An 18,934-nucleotide genomic window follows, 5' to 3' on the forward strand; every position below is an offset into this window, starting at 1 on the left:
TGCAAGCACTACTGAAATAGTTGTTTAATATGGCTTCTTGCATCTTTACTACAGTTGACAGACTGTCGGTAGCAGGAAGCCCACAGTTCAAGAACCACTGATCAACACGTAACACATTTCCCAATGAATATTCAGCTGCCCAAGGCACGATACAGAAATGCTGACATCGAGAGAAAGACCACCAGCATCTCTGGATCGTGTACTGAACTAAACCACAATTTAAGCACCACCACTCCAGAGAGAGTAAAACCAAATAAAACTCCACATATTTATCTGTGTATGTGACAAGTTGACTCTTAATTTTATGATGAGAAATCCAGACTCCTGCAGACACAAAGCACCCTAAATGCACCTGATTCTCCTCCAGCATTTTCAAAATAACAGTAACATTACTTAGTGGGATAAAAATCTGCAAAACAGTCCATGTGGCATATTTAATTTTGTACTATACTCATTTTTATGACCGTCTGCAACCTCCCACTTTATATATTACTCTACAGCATCTTGGTATTGAAAAACTACCATAGATATTTAAAATAGAGAGCCACTGCAAAATTTCTGTGTCACACTCCACTGGTAGGATTGCTAGATGGTCTTTGCCAAGGGCTTGAAGACCCTGGTAAATATTCATTTAACTCTGGCAGTGATCATGATGCCCATCACTGGCCATTCGTTTCCCATACAATCCAAATGCGTAACTTGTTTATCCAGACAGCTCTACTAAAACAATCAGCAATGAGAGAGTTGCCAATGACCACATTTAAATGACTTTTTAAGATTTCAGCCTTAATGTCTCATTGAGATAAATGGACCAATCCCTCCCTTTTACAACTTTTATCCCAAATTTGCAAACTCTGGAAGATGCCACCAAATTTGGTTTTCATTACTTAATGCTGGGAAAAGTTACTGTGGCAGAGGAAATGGAAACTGGTCTCAGCGTGGTCTCCAGAACAAGTATAGCATATTTAGAAGAAAAAAAGAAACTCAAACCGCTATTAATAACAGTGGCAATTTCATTCTTCTTTTAATTACTTTACAGTCTACAGGCTACCTGAAATCTAGGGGAAAAAAGAAATCTTTGTTAAGTGAGGCTAAAAAAGACTATGACCCCATTAAACGCACTAGCGAACTACTGTAGGAAAATCTTGCCCATCCTGCTTTTGACAGTACTTTCTGCATTGACCGTTTCCCCATTTCCCTACACTTCAGTCTGTTTCCCCTCCTTAAGCGGATCTGACATTAGCAACGGAAAAGAAACATGCATTTTAACACTAACTTTGCTGGAACTTCCCAAGCAAGTAAGGTAAGGGCTGAAGTGTAGTACCTGAATTAATTTGTTGTGGTTTTCTTAATGTTTAGTTTCTTCTCTCATTGACAACGTGTTTGTAAGCTCATTCTTTCTAAGCAGGGCTAAACTTTGGGGCTCTGGTCAACCCTAACTACATATTGGCTTCTAACAAAAAAAAAAAAAAAAAGGTACAGGCAGGTCTCTGCACAAAAACATCCATCTTGTTCACAGTTTAGGCAACGTACTCCATGATACACAGGTGTATCTGCATCTGTTATCTAGTGATATCTAAGGGCAGTGGTAATTAAAGTTGTTACAATGAGGTTTCCATTGTGGAAAGGGAAAGATGAGGTGTTTGACAGCTTCTCCAAGTCAACTCGGTGACAATAATGCTCCTTTCTAGGTTTTTTTATTTAATGAAAAAAGAACTAAGGCTCAAGGTTTTCATTCTGTTTCAAGACCGATGGTTCTCAGAAGCTCGAAAGCTAGATGGGGTGTGTGTGTGGGGGTGTGTGTGTGGGGGGGGGGGGGGTGTAAATCCAAACAAAACATTTTTCCCAGAGAAAATCATATGTCTAAAAAATCACAGGTGCTGTGACAGTGTCTGCACTCTTTACCAGGACATTTGGAAAGGTATTCACGTAGCCCAGTGCAATTTCATTTTCAACGGCAGTTCCACACATTTGTAGGTTTCTGTCCAAATGCCAGAAAAGGCGACAAGGTAACAATTCTGCTTTAAATCAAGACTAACTAGGATTGAATTCACTCCTTGGAAAAGAGGAATAATAGTCTCTCTCTTCTTCATCATGATTTCCTGCCTTTACCTTGCATTCTGCTGGCACATCTAGGGTACATGAAAATCTTCTCAGTATGGGAAATAGGATAACATTACAGGATTGCACCGTATTCCTCTGTAGATTTATTTTGTAAAACACCTTATCAATTCCTTCCACGAGACCGGTACTGCCAGCCAACAGCAGTTAAGCGACTCGTGCCCCAAACCCCATTTTAAAATAAGCACATCTAAACAGAAACACTTAATTGGAAAATGTTGTGGATTTACAATGAATGCATTATTGCTGCAAAAGATATTAACTGTGAAACACAACCAACAACGGGAAAATACAAGCTGCAGTTCTTCAAAAATTCAAATTAGCAAAGCATTGCACTGATAAAGGCAAAACTAGAGGCGAGTTCTCAGCAGCAGAAGTCACAGGCAGACACATGGTCCTGGCAATAGCAATGTAGGATTCAGGGTGGAAAATACTGACAGTAGAGGTATAATACTGATTTTTTTCATGGTTGTTCTGCAATCATTAAATTCTCATTTAATACAAAACATCTACCAAACCATAAAATGTGTTTAACTCTTAAAAAAACAGATCTTCAAATCCTGAGTCTACTTCAACAGTTATCACTCCAATGCATTTCCCTGTCTGTCCGAAGAAGACCGCACACTCCCTAGCCTTCTGGGTGACAAGGCTAGGCCAGACACATAGAGCCTTTTTCCAGGCCCTAACTGGAAATTCTCAGTGCCCATGGGAGGTCTCCCACTCATTGTCTTGAATATGGGAACGCTGAGCATGGTGTTAGAACTCGATTTTTAAAATGACAAAGACCACTACATATCAAATTTATCCCTGGGGATTTTCTGGAAACCAGAAACTCCAGAAGCTCATCTTGACATCAAAGACGTCTAGCTCCTGTCTATTCAGCTGTTAATGATTAACAAGATAAGTATTTTGATATCAACTTTCAAACTGGCATTGACCACAGACTCAAGTTATCACACTTTCTTGAAGAGCCCTGACAGAGCAAATACCAGGCATTAAAATTCAGCGGACTTACAAAGGCTGCATTTGCCCTATTTCTTACACCCTAAGCACAAAACCATAAGAAGGTGAAGTCAATCGTTTCCAACAGAAGTCATTTAACTCACCCAAGGTAGGACCAGTTATACACAACCCACATAGATGCTGCTGTCCCACCTGTTCTTAAGATGCTCCCAGTAACAGAAATCCCACAGTGACTGCAGACAACTGATTCCTGTAGCTCCCTGAATCCGCTTTGCTATGATATATAAGCCCTACGTGTTTCAACCATTACTCCATTTTCACCATTACATCTGCCTACTGCATAAACTGAAAAATTTTGACTCTGTGTTTTCTCAGTTGTCTTATCTTTGAGAATAAATATTGCCAGTCATTCCTGGTTTTCTTCAAATACAGCATTTCCTAAACTTCCTGTTATTATCTTTTGCATTCCAAGCAGCACAAAGGCCAGAATACACCATTCAAACCTGGGTACTGCCAGCCATCCTCAGGAAACGGGCTACGTCACTCCACATGGTAATACACTATCACCACCACCAAGGTTTAACAGCGGGAGGGGGTGGGAGGAATCTTTTATCAGATTTTTTAACAACAGAGTATTCTAAAAAAATAAGTAAAACATCCCTGTTACCAGTCTCCTTATTACTCTGACATATGTAACTATTATACCCAAGCTGAAATGAGTTTGTGTTACCAACCTAAATACTTAAATAATCTCCCTTACTGTCTCCTAGAAGTTATGTTGTGGACAAAAAATTCTGAAAGGCTGAAGCCGAGACGTGCACAGAGTCTTCTAATTTGCTTTCTAATTGTCAGGTACTTCGGATGTCTGTGTCACAATGCCAGGATGTCCTGTGCAGAGGTGGACAGAATTTTTTTGATAAAGTGAAAAATTGCCACCCAGCTGCATGACGCCAGGAGACAAAACTTCAATAAATTATTGCAGAAATTATAAGAATACAAACAAAAATAGGGCCTGTGGCAACCAGATTTAAAGAAGAATGGGGGAGAGGGCAAGAAGAAAAACCTTGGGCTTTCTGTTCTTGCTTCTTTTCTTTAGGCATTTACTGCCCTGAAACTTTTGCCCAATTTTCATTTCAACTTTTATTAGACTAAAATCTAAGAAGAGAAAGAGTTAAATAAAGACCCTTTCCCCAACAATAACAGGGTCATTTAAGTGCCTCAATATTGCAAGGAAAAAAATTATTTATAAATGTTTCCATTTTTCACACAGTTTTATAGATATCTGCCACAGTCTCTTAAGATGATCCTGCTTGCTGTTGAAGTTGCAGCAACTAACTTTTCAAATGTTTGGGTTATTTTCTCTCTCTCTCTCTCTCTTTTTTAAATACCAGAGAATCTGGAAACTGTATATTATAAGCTCTCACTATCCAAAAAATCCTTAGCAAAGCCATTTAGGACAACTCTTCTGATCTTCACAAAGGCAAAAGTTTATCAAAGCAATAAAACTGTTCAAAATGCTTTCTCATTCAGAGCATGTCAGCAATGCTGCACTGAAATGTGCAATAAAATTTATATTACAGCCATATTGTTCCCCCTCATTACTTTAAAACCTCTACGGTCAAACCCAAAATTCAAACACACCCACTGCATTTTTTGTTTCATAACTGGGATCGGGATGAGCCATTGAACAGGAATCATCTCCCTCGGTCCTTTTTACTTCAATGACCTCCATGGGCTCAGCTAGAGAAACCTCTACCCTGAATTGCTCAAAAGCAGGAAAGGCGATTATCCTCATTTCTTCGTATTTGTTTCTGTATTTCTTTCCAAAGACACTGTGACTATTCAAAACACAAGTGGGTACCTAGTACAGAACTCGCAGTTCAACAGCAGCAGCACAAGTGATCCAGGGTAGCGGAGCACCAGGAACTGTCGCCAAACATCAACAGCTCCAAGAAACAACAGGCCTACAGAAAGGATTAAGGGCAGATCTCACCTGGTCTAACTCAGGGAAGTTAGTTACACAATTAAAAGGGCTACCCAGTAAAACTCTCTTAAATAAATACGTAAATAATTATACGTACACACATAGAACTTTGTTCATGCCTTCAGTGAAAAGTATCTCAAATGAGTACCTTAGCCACATGGAGAAGGTGGCCAGGAGCATTGTATCTGGTCTCCAGGTGACAAGGCAGGAGAGAGAATCCAAATTAGCTCCAAACATGCCAGCCTAGATACTGTGAACTAAGGCAACAGGGAGCTCAGTGCGAGCTACCCTCCCCGACGCTCCTGAGCAGTAACAGCACATGCTGCTTGCAGACCAGCTGCATCATGGTGTTCTGCAGGCAGCAACAGAAGTTCGAGTTGTTACACTTACTTGCAAGTACTCACACAACAGGAAAGCCTGCTTTTCAGAGGCACACACTAGGAAAGGGGAACTTTACATCAAAGGGTAGCAAAGGCACATTTGGCACCTGAATGCACGGCCACAGTTTTAACTCTGGGAACTCCTGTGCCATTCCTCACAGCGCTTTGATTCAGCAGTCCCGTCTGCCATGCTTTGCTAATATGGGGTAAACCTAAGCATATGCCTAAGTGCTTCAGAGATATAAGGAGGCTCCATTAAAGTGCTTTACAAAATGACATTTTTCATGCTGGAGGTGCCAAAGCAGCACTAGGTTGTTAATGAGCATCAGATACTTTCTCCAAAGGTCCTGTCAGAACTTCCCAGTTATCACGTTGCCATTTCACATGACGGTATCAAAACAGTCAACGCGCTCTACCCAAATACACTCCCATTTCCCGACTCCCAACTTGAATTTTTAATATTTTTTTTTCCTGGAAAATAAACTTCTCCTTTTCCTAGTAAAATAAAAACTTTAAGCCTTTTCCTGATGAGTTTCTGTATCCTCTCTCCTTTCCCCTCGCTGTTATTTGGATTTCACAAACAGCACCCTTTTGCCTTACAGCCTTGCAGACCGCAAAGCAATGGCAATATAATTTAGAAATACTTTCATATAACTTGCCAGCATCTATTTTTATTCTTCGTAAAAGAAAGCCTGATTGCAGCCCTAGAGCACATGCACATTTCAAACCCTCTCCTACTTTGAGATGACTGCCATGAATGTATGTATTAATCATTCTATACTGGGTATTTGCATCTAAGTAGACATGATTTATTTATTTATATATTTATATATTAATATACATGTATAATATATATTAATATACATGTATAATATATATTAATATAGTTAATATATATTACACGTGCATATTAATATATAAATATGTAAATAAAAATCAGCTGTTTAAAGCCATAGATGACTGTTACGGGCTAAATTTCAGTAAGCCACATTTTTTCTTTGACTTTATGTTCCATTTTATTTGTATTAATCTGAATTCTTTCTTCCCCACCCCACTCACCCCCCCGTGCAAAACAGCAGGCACGCTGCTATCTTCTTCCCAAACACACAGCAGCAACACAAAAAGCTGCTTTCAACCTGATAGGTAATTTTTGAGGAACACAGTGGCAGGGGATGGAGAAGATGAATCAAATCCACTCTCGCCAACATCTTGTAAGCCATTCATATTTCTTACACTCTCATTTTTCTTTGCACAGAAATGCTTTTCAATGTCTACTGATTGATAATAGGATATGGCAAAAACCTCCAGAAGCCAGTCAGTATAGAAACATCCTCTATGGGAGTCAAAGGGAGCTGCTCTGCAACATCCTTGTTAGGGACCCATCTGAAAGTCTCAGCTCTTGATGTAGGAAAGGTGTGTAAAGAACTATCCATAATTACATATCTACTCCTCACAAAAAAACAGAGAAACTTCCTCTGTGCCTTTAAGCCACTGGGAGATTTAAGTCTCATCTCCAAGCCAGCTTTGGAATGGCACTGACCAGGCTCCTGGATGCCAGCTCTAATTCAATGCAACACTACTCTTTCGGGGGCTTCAGAGATACGTGAAATTCTGGTCTGCTGATGTCTACATGAGTTTTGCCATTATTCACATGAAAAGAACAGATAACGGAATTGTTCCTATCAGAAAACTTGCTGTTTGGGGAAACTCTGAATTAGGGGAAAAACCTAGATTTAATTTTATTATCCGAGACTGAAATTTGTCTTACTTAGAAGAAAGCCATAATGGACAGGAAAAAAAACAACCATTACAGCAACACAAGTAACTTTGTTATATCAGTTAAATATATTGTTTAATTCGTTTTCTAAATGCATACGCTGAAACGCCATTAGACAGCCATTAGGAGTAATATATCCATTTTCTTTTTACAATCACCTGATTTAGTTAGCCAAATTTCTGAAGTAATTCAGTCAAAAAACATTTTTGGCACTATTATGCCAGTAAAGTTTCCAATTCCCTTTTTCGGCTGTAATCACTGTAATTTTTCCTCAAGCTCTATAGCACTGAAGATCATCTTCATTTCAGGTGATTTACAGAGCATCTCTTTCAGGTAAAAATACATCTGGTATGTTTATAGTCCCATGTCAAGATCCAGAAGTCTGAAACTATTCAGCTATTTTAATGAAGTAATCTTCAAGAAAACCAGTTTTATGTTCTCCTTCTGTGTGTGTGTGTGTGGGGGGGGGGGGGGGGGGGAAGTTGTGGAGACAAAACATCTGAAGAAAAAGATAGCTTTAGATACCTTTTTTAAAAAAACTAAGTTCCAAAAGGAGCAAAATCCACCTGTCTATTCACACCTCAGCTGACTTACTATTTTATTAACAAAAACCTTCTTAATAACCTTATTAACAAGCAACATATCTACATGAAAACTTGTCAAAAGACTAACGTTCTGAAAGCGACCAATGTATCCCACTAACAAAAGACAAGATCCAACTGTAAAAATAAAGCCTCTGAACAGATTTTATTCTACAGCTACCTACAGCTTCTCTGATATTGTTATTTGTTGATGCATTAACACTCTAGAGATTCTCTAAAGTTTTTCCCCCACTTTATGTCAGCTCCAGTATGGGGTTATGCGACAGGCAATCATCAATGCATATGACATGCAAAGGAAAATGTTACTGATTTTGTATTTGACAAAAAATGAAGAGAGAGTGTGAGACAACGAGTAAATCTGTAGCACAGCTGTTAATGGAACTGGAATCCTGATCTAACCAAACTAATATGCAAACCTCAAATCTATCCTTCTACAGTAATTGCTTTATTTATCCTTGCAATGCTTCAGTTATTTGCTTTCCAAAATGTAATAGAAAGTTTTTTTAAAAAAAATAATCATCTGAAGAATAAACAATTCCAAAGTTTCCTCTGAATAATCTGGTGAATTTTTAAGAATTTCTGCTTCTGCCAAACCAAAGTAAAGTAGAAAGTAAGGGCTTGTAACAGCCTCAGCACCATGAGCGTGCCTCAGTCCTGAAAGAGCATGCTCTTAGCATACACCTTGTTCATGCAGAGAGTCACCACCTGCCTTAAAGTAAGTTTTGCAACTTTATTAATACAAACATTTGCATCCAATAAGCAGTGTTGGGCAATCTGCTGCATTTCAAAACCGAGAGATATTTCCAGTCAACCACCAACTGGCACCACGTTTGGTCCTGACGGAAAGCTGAGGGATGCCAACGTATGAATAAAGCAAAGCCTCTCCTCACCGCAGATGGACTCTAAGCGACCTTTACGCAAAAAGGCTCTCTAGAACACAGCACACGCCTATGCTATGGATTTTTTCCAACCTATAGCATATTTGTGTTTGCTAGTTTGCATGATAGGGGAGATAACAGCCCAGGAGGAACACGAGCAATGAATTCTCATTTACTGATAGTATGTCTCCTTTAAATATGCACTATGCATAAAACAGTACAGTTGCTAAATGAGGTGCTGAGGAGAGATCTACTACTCAGTTTCCCTCTAACCAGTGACCTCAGTTCAAATCTAAAAAGACTAGAATTAGTACTCGCCTCGTTACCAGCCTGAGCAGCGGTGCCAAGAATGCAAGTACAGCAACAAGCGAACAAATCCTTTCCCTTCTGCCAGGGGCCAAAGTGAGGGAGAAGGGAAGCAACAGAGATTAACAAAATACATGTTTTCTCACCAGTCACGTCTGTCCTCTCAGTAGAAGAAAAAAAAAATAATTTAAAGGTCTATAATATGACATAGGGATGGAAAACTGAACATGGGCATGCTACTGAATGTGCATCTTGTATTCAGGTGCTGAACCAACGCTGCCATACAAACAAACAGCTTACGTTAATACAAGAAATCTTTGTTAGTCAAAACCTAACGAATGAGGGTTTTAACATTAAAATGCTGGCTTTTTGTAATCTTCACATTAGTCTCCTTTATACTGCCTTTATGATAGTAACAAAATTCATGAATGAAGCCAAAGACCAAGACTCCAACAAACTGATTGGCACAACTGATCAAGCCAATACTGCATGTTGCCCTGACATGCACCCTGAGGAGACAGGCAGATAGGAAAACACGGGACAGAAGGTATAGCAAAAATAACAATGAGAAGTGAAGGGCATTAAATACAATGCAAACATGGATCCTACTAGCATTAATTAAAAAAACCCAACATTCTTTTTTTATGGAAAATGCTGTTGATTGTGAACTTCAGTGCAGAATTTTGTTTGTGGAGGAACTGGAAAGTGAAGGACCTGGGAATAGCATTAAAGTGAGGAGAGATACTAAGCCTAGAGGGCCACAGAGGGCCCAGGCACCTTCCCTGCGAATTAGCAGGAGCTCTGGGATGAACCCTGCAATCAGTCCTGTGCAGTGAAGCAGCAGTTTCGCAGTCCATGCAGGTGGAAGCAGGCGACTGGAGTGAGGGGAAGCACCGGCACCACCAGCAGCAAGGCACCTGGGGAAGAGCCAGCGCATAAGATGCTGAACATCTGGGCAGAGAAAAATAACCAAAGGAGTAAAGAACCGAAGTGTATAACTAATACTCTTTTTTCCCTCCAACAACAAGGTTTGAAATTTCTTCGTAACTCTCAGACCCTCTCCAAATAAGACATGTAAGATCTAATGAAGTGCCTCTCACTTTTCGCCACAGATTCCCTTTGCCCACACCCTACAGTGGTGTCTGTCTGACCAGATCACTGCCAAAATGACAGGCACACAAACAAATTTATGGCGGTCTTTAGCCTGGTCCCTAACTCAAGTCAATGATCTGTGCTCCATGGTTTAATCTGGTTAGCACTGTTTTCACCTGAAAATGTTAGTGCACAGGTGATTTTTATTTTTTTTTTTAAGAATCACATAGGTGCTCTTTTCCTAGGGAAAACATCTGTTTTCTATCATTAAATATAAATATTACACAAAACAGCTAAACTTTGGGGAGAAGAATGTCAATATTTGCACTGTTGGTTTCTAAGGTCTGTCCTTGATCTGGATGCATGAGTTGAGCCAGGACTTGTAAATTGTAACCAGTTAAAATAAAACATTAACAGTAACCCTAGCAGCATCGATCCCATACAGTGCTTAAATGAGTATCAGAACCAACACATTCATCAGCAGTTTCATATCGCAGTCAATAAAATAGTTTGAATAACCTGTATTCAAGAGCACATTTGCTGAAGTAGCACCTCTGTCATTTCCACATCGAAGCAGGTTTCCCTTCCAATTTCACAAAGCATGCATACTGTAATGCTTACAGACTTTGTTTTATTCACTGAAAATAGATTATCTCTTCAAAAGTATTCCCTTTAATAACATAAATGACAGACAAGTCAATCCTACCAAGTTTTTCCCACAGGTACTCTTCTCTACCCTTAACTGGACAAGGTCCTTCTCCTTCATCAATGAGCTTCCAGAAAGGAATCAAAACTCCAGTGCCAAGCAGCCATGCAGCATGCTGTGCAAGTAAACACCCTGAAGCCTACAACTGACAAGACATAAAACTTTTGAAATACGCATGCGCACACTCCATAATACAAATCTGCATTTCTTTCAATTGATACCGCTGAAAGGGACAGAAGTCTTAATTTGAAAAGAATCGTTCCTTTTATTTTCTCTGTTTTCGAGGCTGCCGCTTGTTAATACCAGTGCCCACAAGAGACTCACACATTGCTTACGGTGTGAAAGCAGCAAGGCAGCAGCCCTTCTGCTTCGGAAGAAACAGCCCCGTGTGCTTTTTTGAAGCCCACCAATACAAAAGAACCAGATCTAATCCTTTCAACTAACGGCACGCTCACCAGATGGATTAATCCAGCTCACTTGGTAAAATGCAAACTCATTCCAAGTTAGAGAAAACCTTTGGGTTAGTTGGGAGCACGTGTTTCAAGAACTACGAGATTAGGCTTTCCAAAACCCCATGGGTTAAACAAACTGAAGATGTACGAACAGGAGGCAAGTGCAAGAGTATCGCTGCGTGCTGACTTTGGGAGGGAATCCTCTATGACAGAGTCTTGCCCAGGCGAGAGAGATTCCATCACAACACCTGGCAAGAGCACAACATAGTTACCATTGAAGAATCTCTGGCGTTCCCCTAGGACGGAGCCCACTGAAGTTCCTCTGTGTTCCTCCTCCTGCCAGGGGACCACAGCATCACACCAGGTAGCTCCGTTTCTAAACTGGAACTCTATGCACGCAGGGGTTTTGCTAACACCTCTGAGACATAACTACTCACCTTACCCCTGTTTTCAAGTCGGCTTTTATTATATAAATAGGAATTAGTGTCACACATCTAAACAATGTGAAACACTGCTTCTCCAGCAACAGACACCCATGTGACACTGCTAACATGTTAGACTTCTTGAAATAACTATGAATACAATTACCCTAAAGTGTGATCCTAAATGTATACAAGTTTTCTTCCCCATAGTTTTAGTAAAAATCAAGGAGAATCAAGTATTAAGCCTCAGCAGTCAAAGAGGAGAGCATAAACAAAATGACTATTTGAAATTATAAGCAAGTGGTATGGAAAAAAAAAAGTCTACTTGGCCGTCTATTCTACTCAAATAAATTGACTCCTATAATATTCCTCCAAGCTATGAACAGATCCAAGAGTTAGCAATTTATGGTCACATTTAATAATAAAAAAATCTTTCAAAATGATTTCCAATTGCTTAGGTCCAATACTTAAAGAAGAAAGATTTACATATCTTTCCTGAGTGGGTAGAAGACCCAGAAGACACAAACCCAACTCCTTTTCCCACCCGTGAATTTCAGAGTGAAATACATATAAAGTTATACAAGTAAAAGTAAACTCAAATAACGGTCCAACTGAAACAAAAACAATGAAGGGGAAAAAAAACCCAACAAAAACCACCACACAAGAAAGCACCTAGGGAGTTCCAAGCACCAGTTCAGTACGTGCAATATTCTAGGGCATCACAGCATCAACAGCAGCAAGTTCATCTGTCCAGCTTAAACAGCAAGCACTGAAAATCATTTTCAAGCAAATGCATGTGACTCATTTTGGCTAATGAAACTGTACCCCTCAAACTGAAGAGCTTCAGTAAATTACATTTCTCCTAATTCTGCCAAAAACATTAAAGAAAATGGATTTGCCAAAGAGAAAAGCAAAGTAGGCATGATAGATCATCCATTAGCAATACAAGTAAGGCTAATTCTTCCTGACAGTGAAATGACTTGGGATAGAACTCGTTGTTTTGCTTGGGTTCTTTTTTTTTTTTTTTTTTTTTTTTTTTTTTTGCCAGTAAGTGTTTAGACATATATCCCATATATCACATTTTATTCCCAGACATCCTAGGTCTGAGCACCAGCGAGTTATGAAGATCAGGCCTTAACAATAAAGTACTAGGAAAATAAAGAATATGAGCAACTTGAGGCATCTTAGCATACTAAAAAGAAAAATCAAATAAAACAGGCTTTATAATCTCTGCAAGTTACAGAAAGTAGTTTAAGGTGGTGTGAACTAACACAATCAATTTGAAACAATAATGAGAAGGAACAAGTTGCACATTTTACAGAGAATCACAAGTATAAAATTAATGCTGCACTTTACTCTCTGTTATACCAGCTAACAAACTGCTGGGCTGGTTCAGGGTTTGCTTTTTTTCATAAACGCACTTTTGGTGTGCAAGGTTGTCCTGCATTCTCTGGCGCACAACAACTTTGATTTATTTGTGTAAACATCAGAAATGCACTAGCAAACAAAGCCATATGGAAGAAAGAGAGATATAATGGCTCCTCCGTTTTAGAAACTTGACATCTGTGGACAGCATCATCTAAGTTACAACCCAGTAACTTTTCATATTTCGGTCCTTTCTATTTATCAATCCAAGCCCCACTGAAATTGATGATGCCAAAAGCTCCGGGAGGGGGACAACGGAGTACTAATGTTGTAGAAACTTACAATAGGAATACACTTGAATATTCTGCCCTTTCACATCATAAATTTTAAGAACAAGGGAACTCACATCTGTTCTAACTTAGCCTTACCGCTTAAAAAACAAAGACCAGCTATCGGGGTTATTTACACACCGTTGGCGTTCGGGGAACGGCCGTGGCAGCCGGACCCAGCCCGGTGGCATCGCTGCCCTCCGCCCCGCAGCCCCCGCCGGACCGGGCTCGGTACTTACCCCCGCAGAGCAGCAGGACGGCGGCCGCCCGCCCCGCCGAGCGCATCTTCCCCCGCGCCGGGGCTCCGCCGGCCGCGCTCCGGGCCGCTCCGCGCCGGGCTCAGTCGGGCCGGCCCATGGCTCCGGGCGAGCCGCGGGGGGACGCGCCGAGCCGGGCGAGGGACGGGAGGGACCGTGCCGGGATGCGCCTCCGCCGGCCGCTTCCCTCGGTCCTCCCGCGTCCCGCCCCGCTGCCACCGGCCGGGAAAGAGCCTTCGCGTCCCCTCTGCGCTACCGGCGCCTCTCGGGCTCTGCGGGGAGAAGCCGAAGTCACGGCGAAGCCCCGCTCCGCCGCGCCTGCCACCGAGACCCCCGCGCTGCCCGGGCGGCGGCACCGCCCGGCTCGGGCCAGCCCCCGGCCCCTCCTCCGCGCCCGGCCGAGGCCGCCGCTCCGCGCTCCCCGGGGCCGCCCCCGGCCGCCCCGCGCTCCCGCCCCGCCCGGCGGGCAGCCCCCGCCCCGCCCGCGGAGCCGCCGCGGAGGGGAGCGGAGGGGCCGCGGCGGCGGCTCCGCCCCGAGCATCACCCGGCGGGCAAGGTGCGGGGGGGCCGGGGTGGCGGGGTCGGCGGCGCGGGGTCCCGGCCCGGGGGAGGGGGGGTGTGGGCAGCACGCGAGCCGCGCAAACACACCAGGTGCGAGACAAAGCAGGGACAGGCGCTGCGGCACCGGGGTGTAGCCAAGTGGCCGCCTCCCCCCCCAAACACATTAACCGTGTTGAATAATTGATCCTGGGGCGAGGAGGCAGTGCCTCCCCGCCGGGGGAGGATGCTCTCAGCGATGCGCTCTGCCTGGCAGGCGCCCAAAGTACCCGGGCGCGCACCCCGCCGGGCGGCCAAACGCCACTTTTAAACCGCAAGCAGCGGGAAGAACAGCATCACCATCATCATCGCAGGAAGAAAATACTCTCACCGAGACAAACCAAAAATACGCTTGAACAACGCAGGTGGGGCTGGCTGGGAAGCGCAGCCCGCAAAAACCGCCGCTAACGCGCCCCGCTGCCCGAGCCCCCCCACCCCCCCTCCCCGGGCGAGCCCCGCCGCCCCCCGCACAGCCCCGCCGCGCCGGCTCCGCGCCCCCCGGGGCCGCCCCGGCCAGTCGGCCGAGGGCACCCCTGCCCCGTGCCCTTCACCTCTCCGCGCAGGGCACCCGCCACCCGCGGGGGACGCGCTGCCCGCCCCCGCCCCATGGCCGCCGGTGCCTCGGCAGCGCCGCGCTGCTCCCGGCGGGTCCCGGCTCGGCTCGGCAGCCCCCGCTCCGCACGCCCCGGGGCGAGCCCGCACCGCACAGCAGCGCGGCAGCGCTGCGATTTCACCTGCCCAGCAAGGACGGCTGCGGGGGACTCACACATGTATCAAACGAGAAATTCTCTCGAGCCTAGCAAGGACTCTGCTGCAACCAACCAGCGTGGCAAGAGGCGAAATACAAAAATCACCCCGCAGAACTGGTAGCAGAACCAGCCTATTTCAGCTGCCCTGTTAGATTCCCAGCAGGCATTCCCATGGGCTCCATCAAGCTTGGGAAAACAGTACGTGCAAGCACCTGAAGGGGTAATAATGAATTCAAGAACAACGCTAGCGACCACCGTAAATAGGTCGCATTCGAAGCCACCTAACAGCATAAATGCAACTTTCCAATACTTACTCAGGTGCACAAGTGTGTGTGGGGCTTTCACAAATGCCCGCAAGGGGGAACTGGGAAGTGTGTTTGGGATGTCTCCATACACCAAGGGAAAGGCTATAGCAAAGAAAGCAACGTATAAAACATTAACATTAAATCAATGCTTTGTGGAGAAATGTCTTTACGTTGAGCTGAGCTTTATCTTAAATCATATTTAAAAGCACGCACAGTATACAAATCAATATTGATGCCATCTAAAATACACCACTATCATCTGCACTGATAAATGCCAGTTTCCATCCAGGACAAAGTGACTTCTTGGAAGAATTTCAAGGACTTCCAATCTCTTCTGGCATCTCGGCAACTGAAGCCAAAGCTGTACTCTTCTGCCAACTTCAGGCTCTGCTCCAGCGTATTAAAACTGGTTTGAGATGCCATCGTGTTCGTCATACAAGGAGCAGAAGGAAGGTCATCAGAATAATTTTTTCATTTGATTCCCAGGCTTTTAAGTTAAGCAGATTTATACGTTTTCAAGGATCACAGTTTACACATAGCACACATGGGAAAAAGTTGCCAACTTGAATGAGAAAGGGGCCAAATACTAGCGTCTTCGGTGTTCCAGCGATTGGGATTGTCACTGTATGTTAAGGTAGCCACCATCCGTTCTGGAGCTGTTCTCCTTCATGGTCTCCAGTACACTGCAAGCCTTCAACAAGGAAACATGATGGTATATTGAGGAAACAGAGTTAATCCAGGAAACATAGCCTACCATACGGGAGACAAAAATAACTGCCGCCACTCATGAAACCTTGCAAAAGCCTATCAAAATGGAGGCATTTTGAATTTTCACTCAGAATTCAAACTTCGGGGGGGAAAAAAGGAAACCTTTCCTGCCCAGCCTTGTTTCTAGACCCCTAAAGAGGCCCAGCACAGACTGTGAAGCATCTGCCCCTGAGTTTGCTAGAGGAACACAAGCCTACAACAACCATCTCCTTCCAACGGTTTACTTCTACTCTGATGTGGATAAAATACACATTCGTGTCATTCACTTGGTTTCTTTGTCTGAAGGCTTTTTGAAAACTGAATGAAAATCAGTGCTAGTAAATGGGAAATAAAAAGCTGTGTGTCCTTAACTCTCCAGACAAGCTCAAGCTGTATAGTGACATCTCCCATGACTCTCCTAGCAAAAATACTTCGGAAATAAATGGACGCTTTCCCGCATGCTGGTACAATTGTGAAACTATGGCTCATACTCTTTCTTTCTTTTTTTTTTTTTTTCCTGCTTTGAGTCATTCATTTGGCACAGCAGACTGAGCTATTAAATTATTGTATTTTTTTCTTTTATAAAGGCACCCTGAGATGTCTTGATATGATAATGCTTCCTGAAACTGATGGTAATTGATAACTGTTTCTTGGTTTCATCAGAAGTCTTAGGTCATGCTTATTTGGCGTCAGGGCAGGACGCTTGAGGACTGTTCCACCTTTTCACGTCTTCCAAACATTCATGCAAGAACAGCAAACATTTTCATAGACAAAACTCCTCCTAGAACACTGTGTTTGAAATCCAGTTCTTGGTCAGTTCAGGATAAACACTTTTGTTCCCATGCTATGAGGTTGGTTGTTGTGGAGTCTCAGAGTCTGAAGTACTATTGTTGATCATATTAGGAAAAAAATATATTTTAAAATTATAAAAATTGCTTAACACTTAACACTACTTTGTGATCAAGCCATCAGGTCTTTCATTCTGTTGCAACTAGGATGGCACTGGACAGATATTCTTCCTGAGGCAGATCTAATGGTAAAAGGACAGAGCAAATTTTGATCCTGACAATGATAAATAATTTATCTGCATAGCATACTTAATTCAAGTTGTTATATACATGTTTTTCCACAATCCCTGGGCTTTATTTTCTTACCCTTCTGTCTAGTCCATTCTCCTCTACCTGTTACGCACAGCTAACATTTAAACTGTGCAATATCCACACCAGCTATTTCATTTTTGTCCATTTGTGATCGCTCAAAGAGCTAAGAGCAGCATGTTTTCCTGGTGTTCTCATCCAAAACTGCTATGAAATGATCAGAAACACCCATTACCATGAGAAATCAGAACACTTATACTAAGGGGTGTCTCCATCACAGCACTGGGAGAAGGGAACCAAGAAGATACTTCTTTCAATCTAGGAAGAAAGAAATCATCCTTGTGGAGAAAGAATACCACCAACTGCCCTGATCACAAGGAGTTTAAGCAAGGGCTCAGCGTTGTCCGATACAGAGATTTCACAGCAAAACTGGGAACCTTGTGAAAATAGTGACAAGGGACTGGCACAAGTGAAGATGCTGTGCAAGGGGAAAGCAGAACAGCAGGTCATAAGCCTGGACTAGACCAGGAAGAACCAAAATCCTTTGGTGACCTGACAAAACTGTCCCTCCCATGAGCTGGCTACCACAGGGACTGCCCTTATCAGATCCCACTGCTGCTTCTTGGCAGTAGGATTGTAAGTTCCTCCAACAAAAGGTAGCTATTTTGTGTCACTGTGAATATAAAATAGAGCTTTTAAAAATACAGTAATCCACAACAATGCCCAGTTTCTGCCCATCAGATTTTTTCACCGAAGCATTAACTTAACTATGAAAAGCATTGTGAAATTGTAAATCATAGCCATCTGTTTTCTTGGGCAAAACAGACCTCAACGTCTGATGCCATCAGAAGTCAGTAAAAAAATAGTTCTCAAACCGTTGTTTTATCTGAGATTTTCGCCTGCTTGACTTTATTGCTGCAGGTTTATGTGAAGCACAGGATGACTATGCCAGAATGTTTTTCTTGCAAATTTATTTTCTTTTAATGCAAAGAGAAAACAAGTTCTCCCAATACCTGTGAACCAACAAGTGTTTTCTTCTTTCATTTCCACAAAGAATCTCATGTTGTCTTACACCTCGCTGGTTACTACAGAAAGCTATAGCTCAGTTTCCCTACCATCATTCTAAGGATAGTCCTGGCAGCACCATGAAAAGGTGTATGGAGTGCGTGTTCACCGTGATGCACACTGACACTCAACTGTTCTATTTTCAATAGCATAAGTTTCAAAACTCGGAGTCAAGTGCGGGTCTACATTTTGTATACTATTGTGGACCAGCAGGATTACAGGAGCGTGATTAAAACAGGATGTAAACCTCTTACTGCGATGATGCGCACTGCCCCACGTGAGAGCGCCCATAACGTCGCAAGGCTGATGAGCACGTTGCAGGGCATCCAGCCGAGCTGCACCAGCAGCTGCCATTCCACCGCCACAGGAATATCCCCCAGCAGTATCAGGGACTGCAACAGGGCTGATGACTCATCATTATCTCATTTGCACAGACAATCTTTTTTGCCTGGAACCATACTATAACATAATCCCAGCAGTTGTAACCCACAGGCACCTTGGCATTGAGGCTCAACATTTATTCCATTACTCAAGAGGCATTCCCTGAGGTATTAACAAACATTAGTATGATAAATCTCTCCACAACAGTATGAGAAGTAAAGTTCTTCCGAACTTTGAAGACCGGATTTTTCTAGCTTTTAAACAAACATTTTGAATCTGCCTGGAAACATTATGAACACGCACAAGTACATTCACACATCCCCCATCAGAATTTGAATGGTGGGGGGTAGGTATTTTTC

At 42.9% G+C, this 18,934-nt stretch overlaps 1 protein-coding gene across 1 annotated transcript in view; it reads right to left on the minus strand.

The window, feature by feature from the left end:
- The window catches only part of RET (ret proto-oncogene), an 88,223-nt gene extending 74,184 nt beyond the window's left edge, over nt 1-14,039 (minus strand). Inside the window, exon 1 of the mRNA XM_056352661.1 lies at nt 13,617-14,039. Coding sequence (XP_056208636.1) covers nt 13,617-13,662 — 46 coding nt within the window. The 5' untranslated portion in view covers nt 13,663-14,039. The remainder of the gene's footprint in view (nt 1-13,616) is intronic.
- Between the last annotated feature and the right edge of the window lie 4,895 nt (nt 14,040-18,934).

This window comes from Falco biarmicus, chromosome 9, assembly GCF_023638135.1.
Source record: "Falco biarmicus isolate bFalBia1 chromosome 9, bFalBia1.pri, whole genome shotgun sequence".
NCBI classification, from domain to species: Eukaryota; Metazoa; Chordata; class Aves; order Falconiformes; family Falconidae; genus Falco; species Falco biarmicus.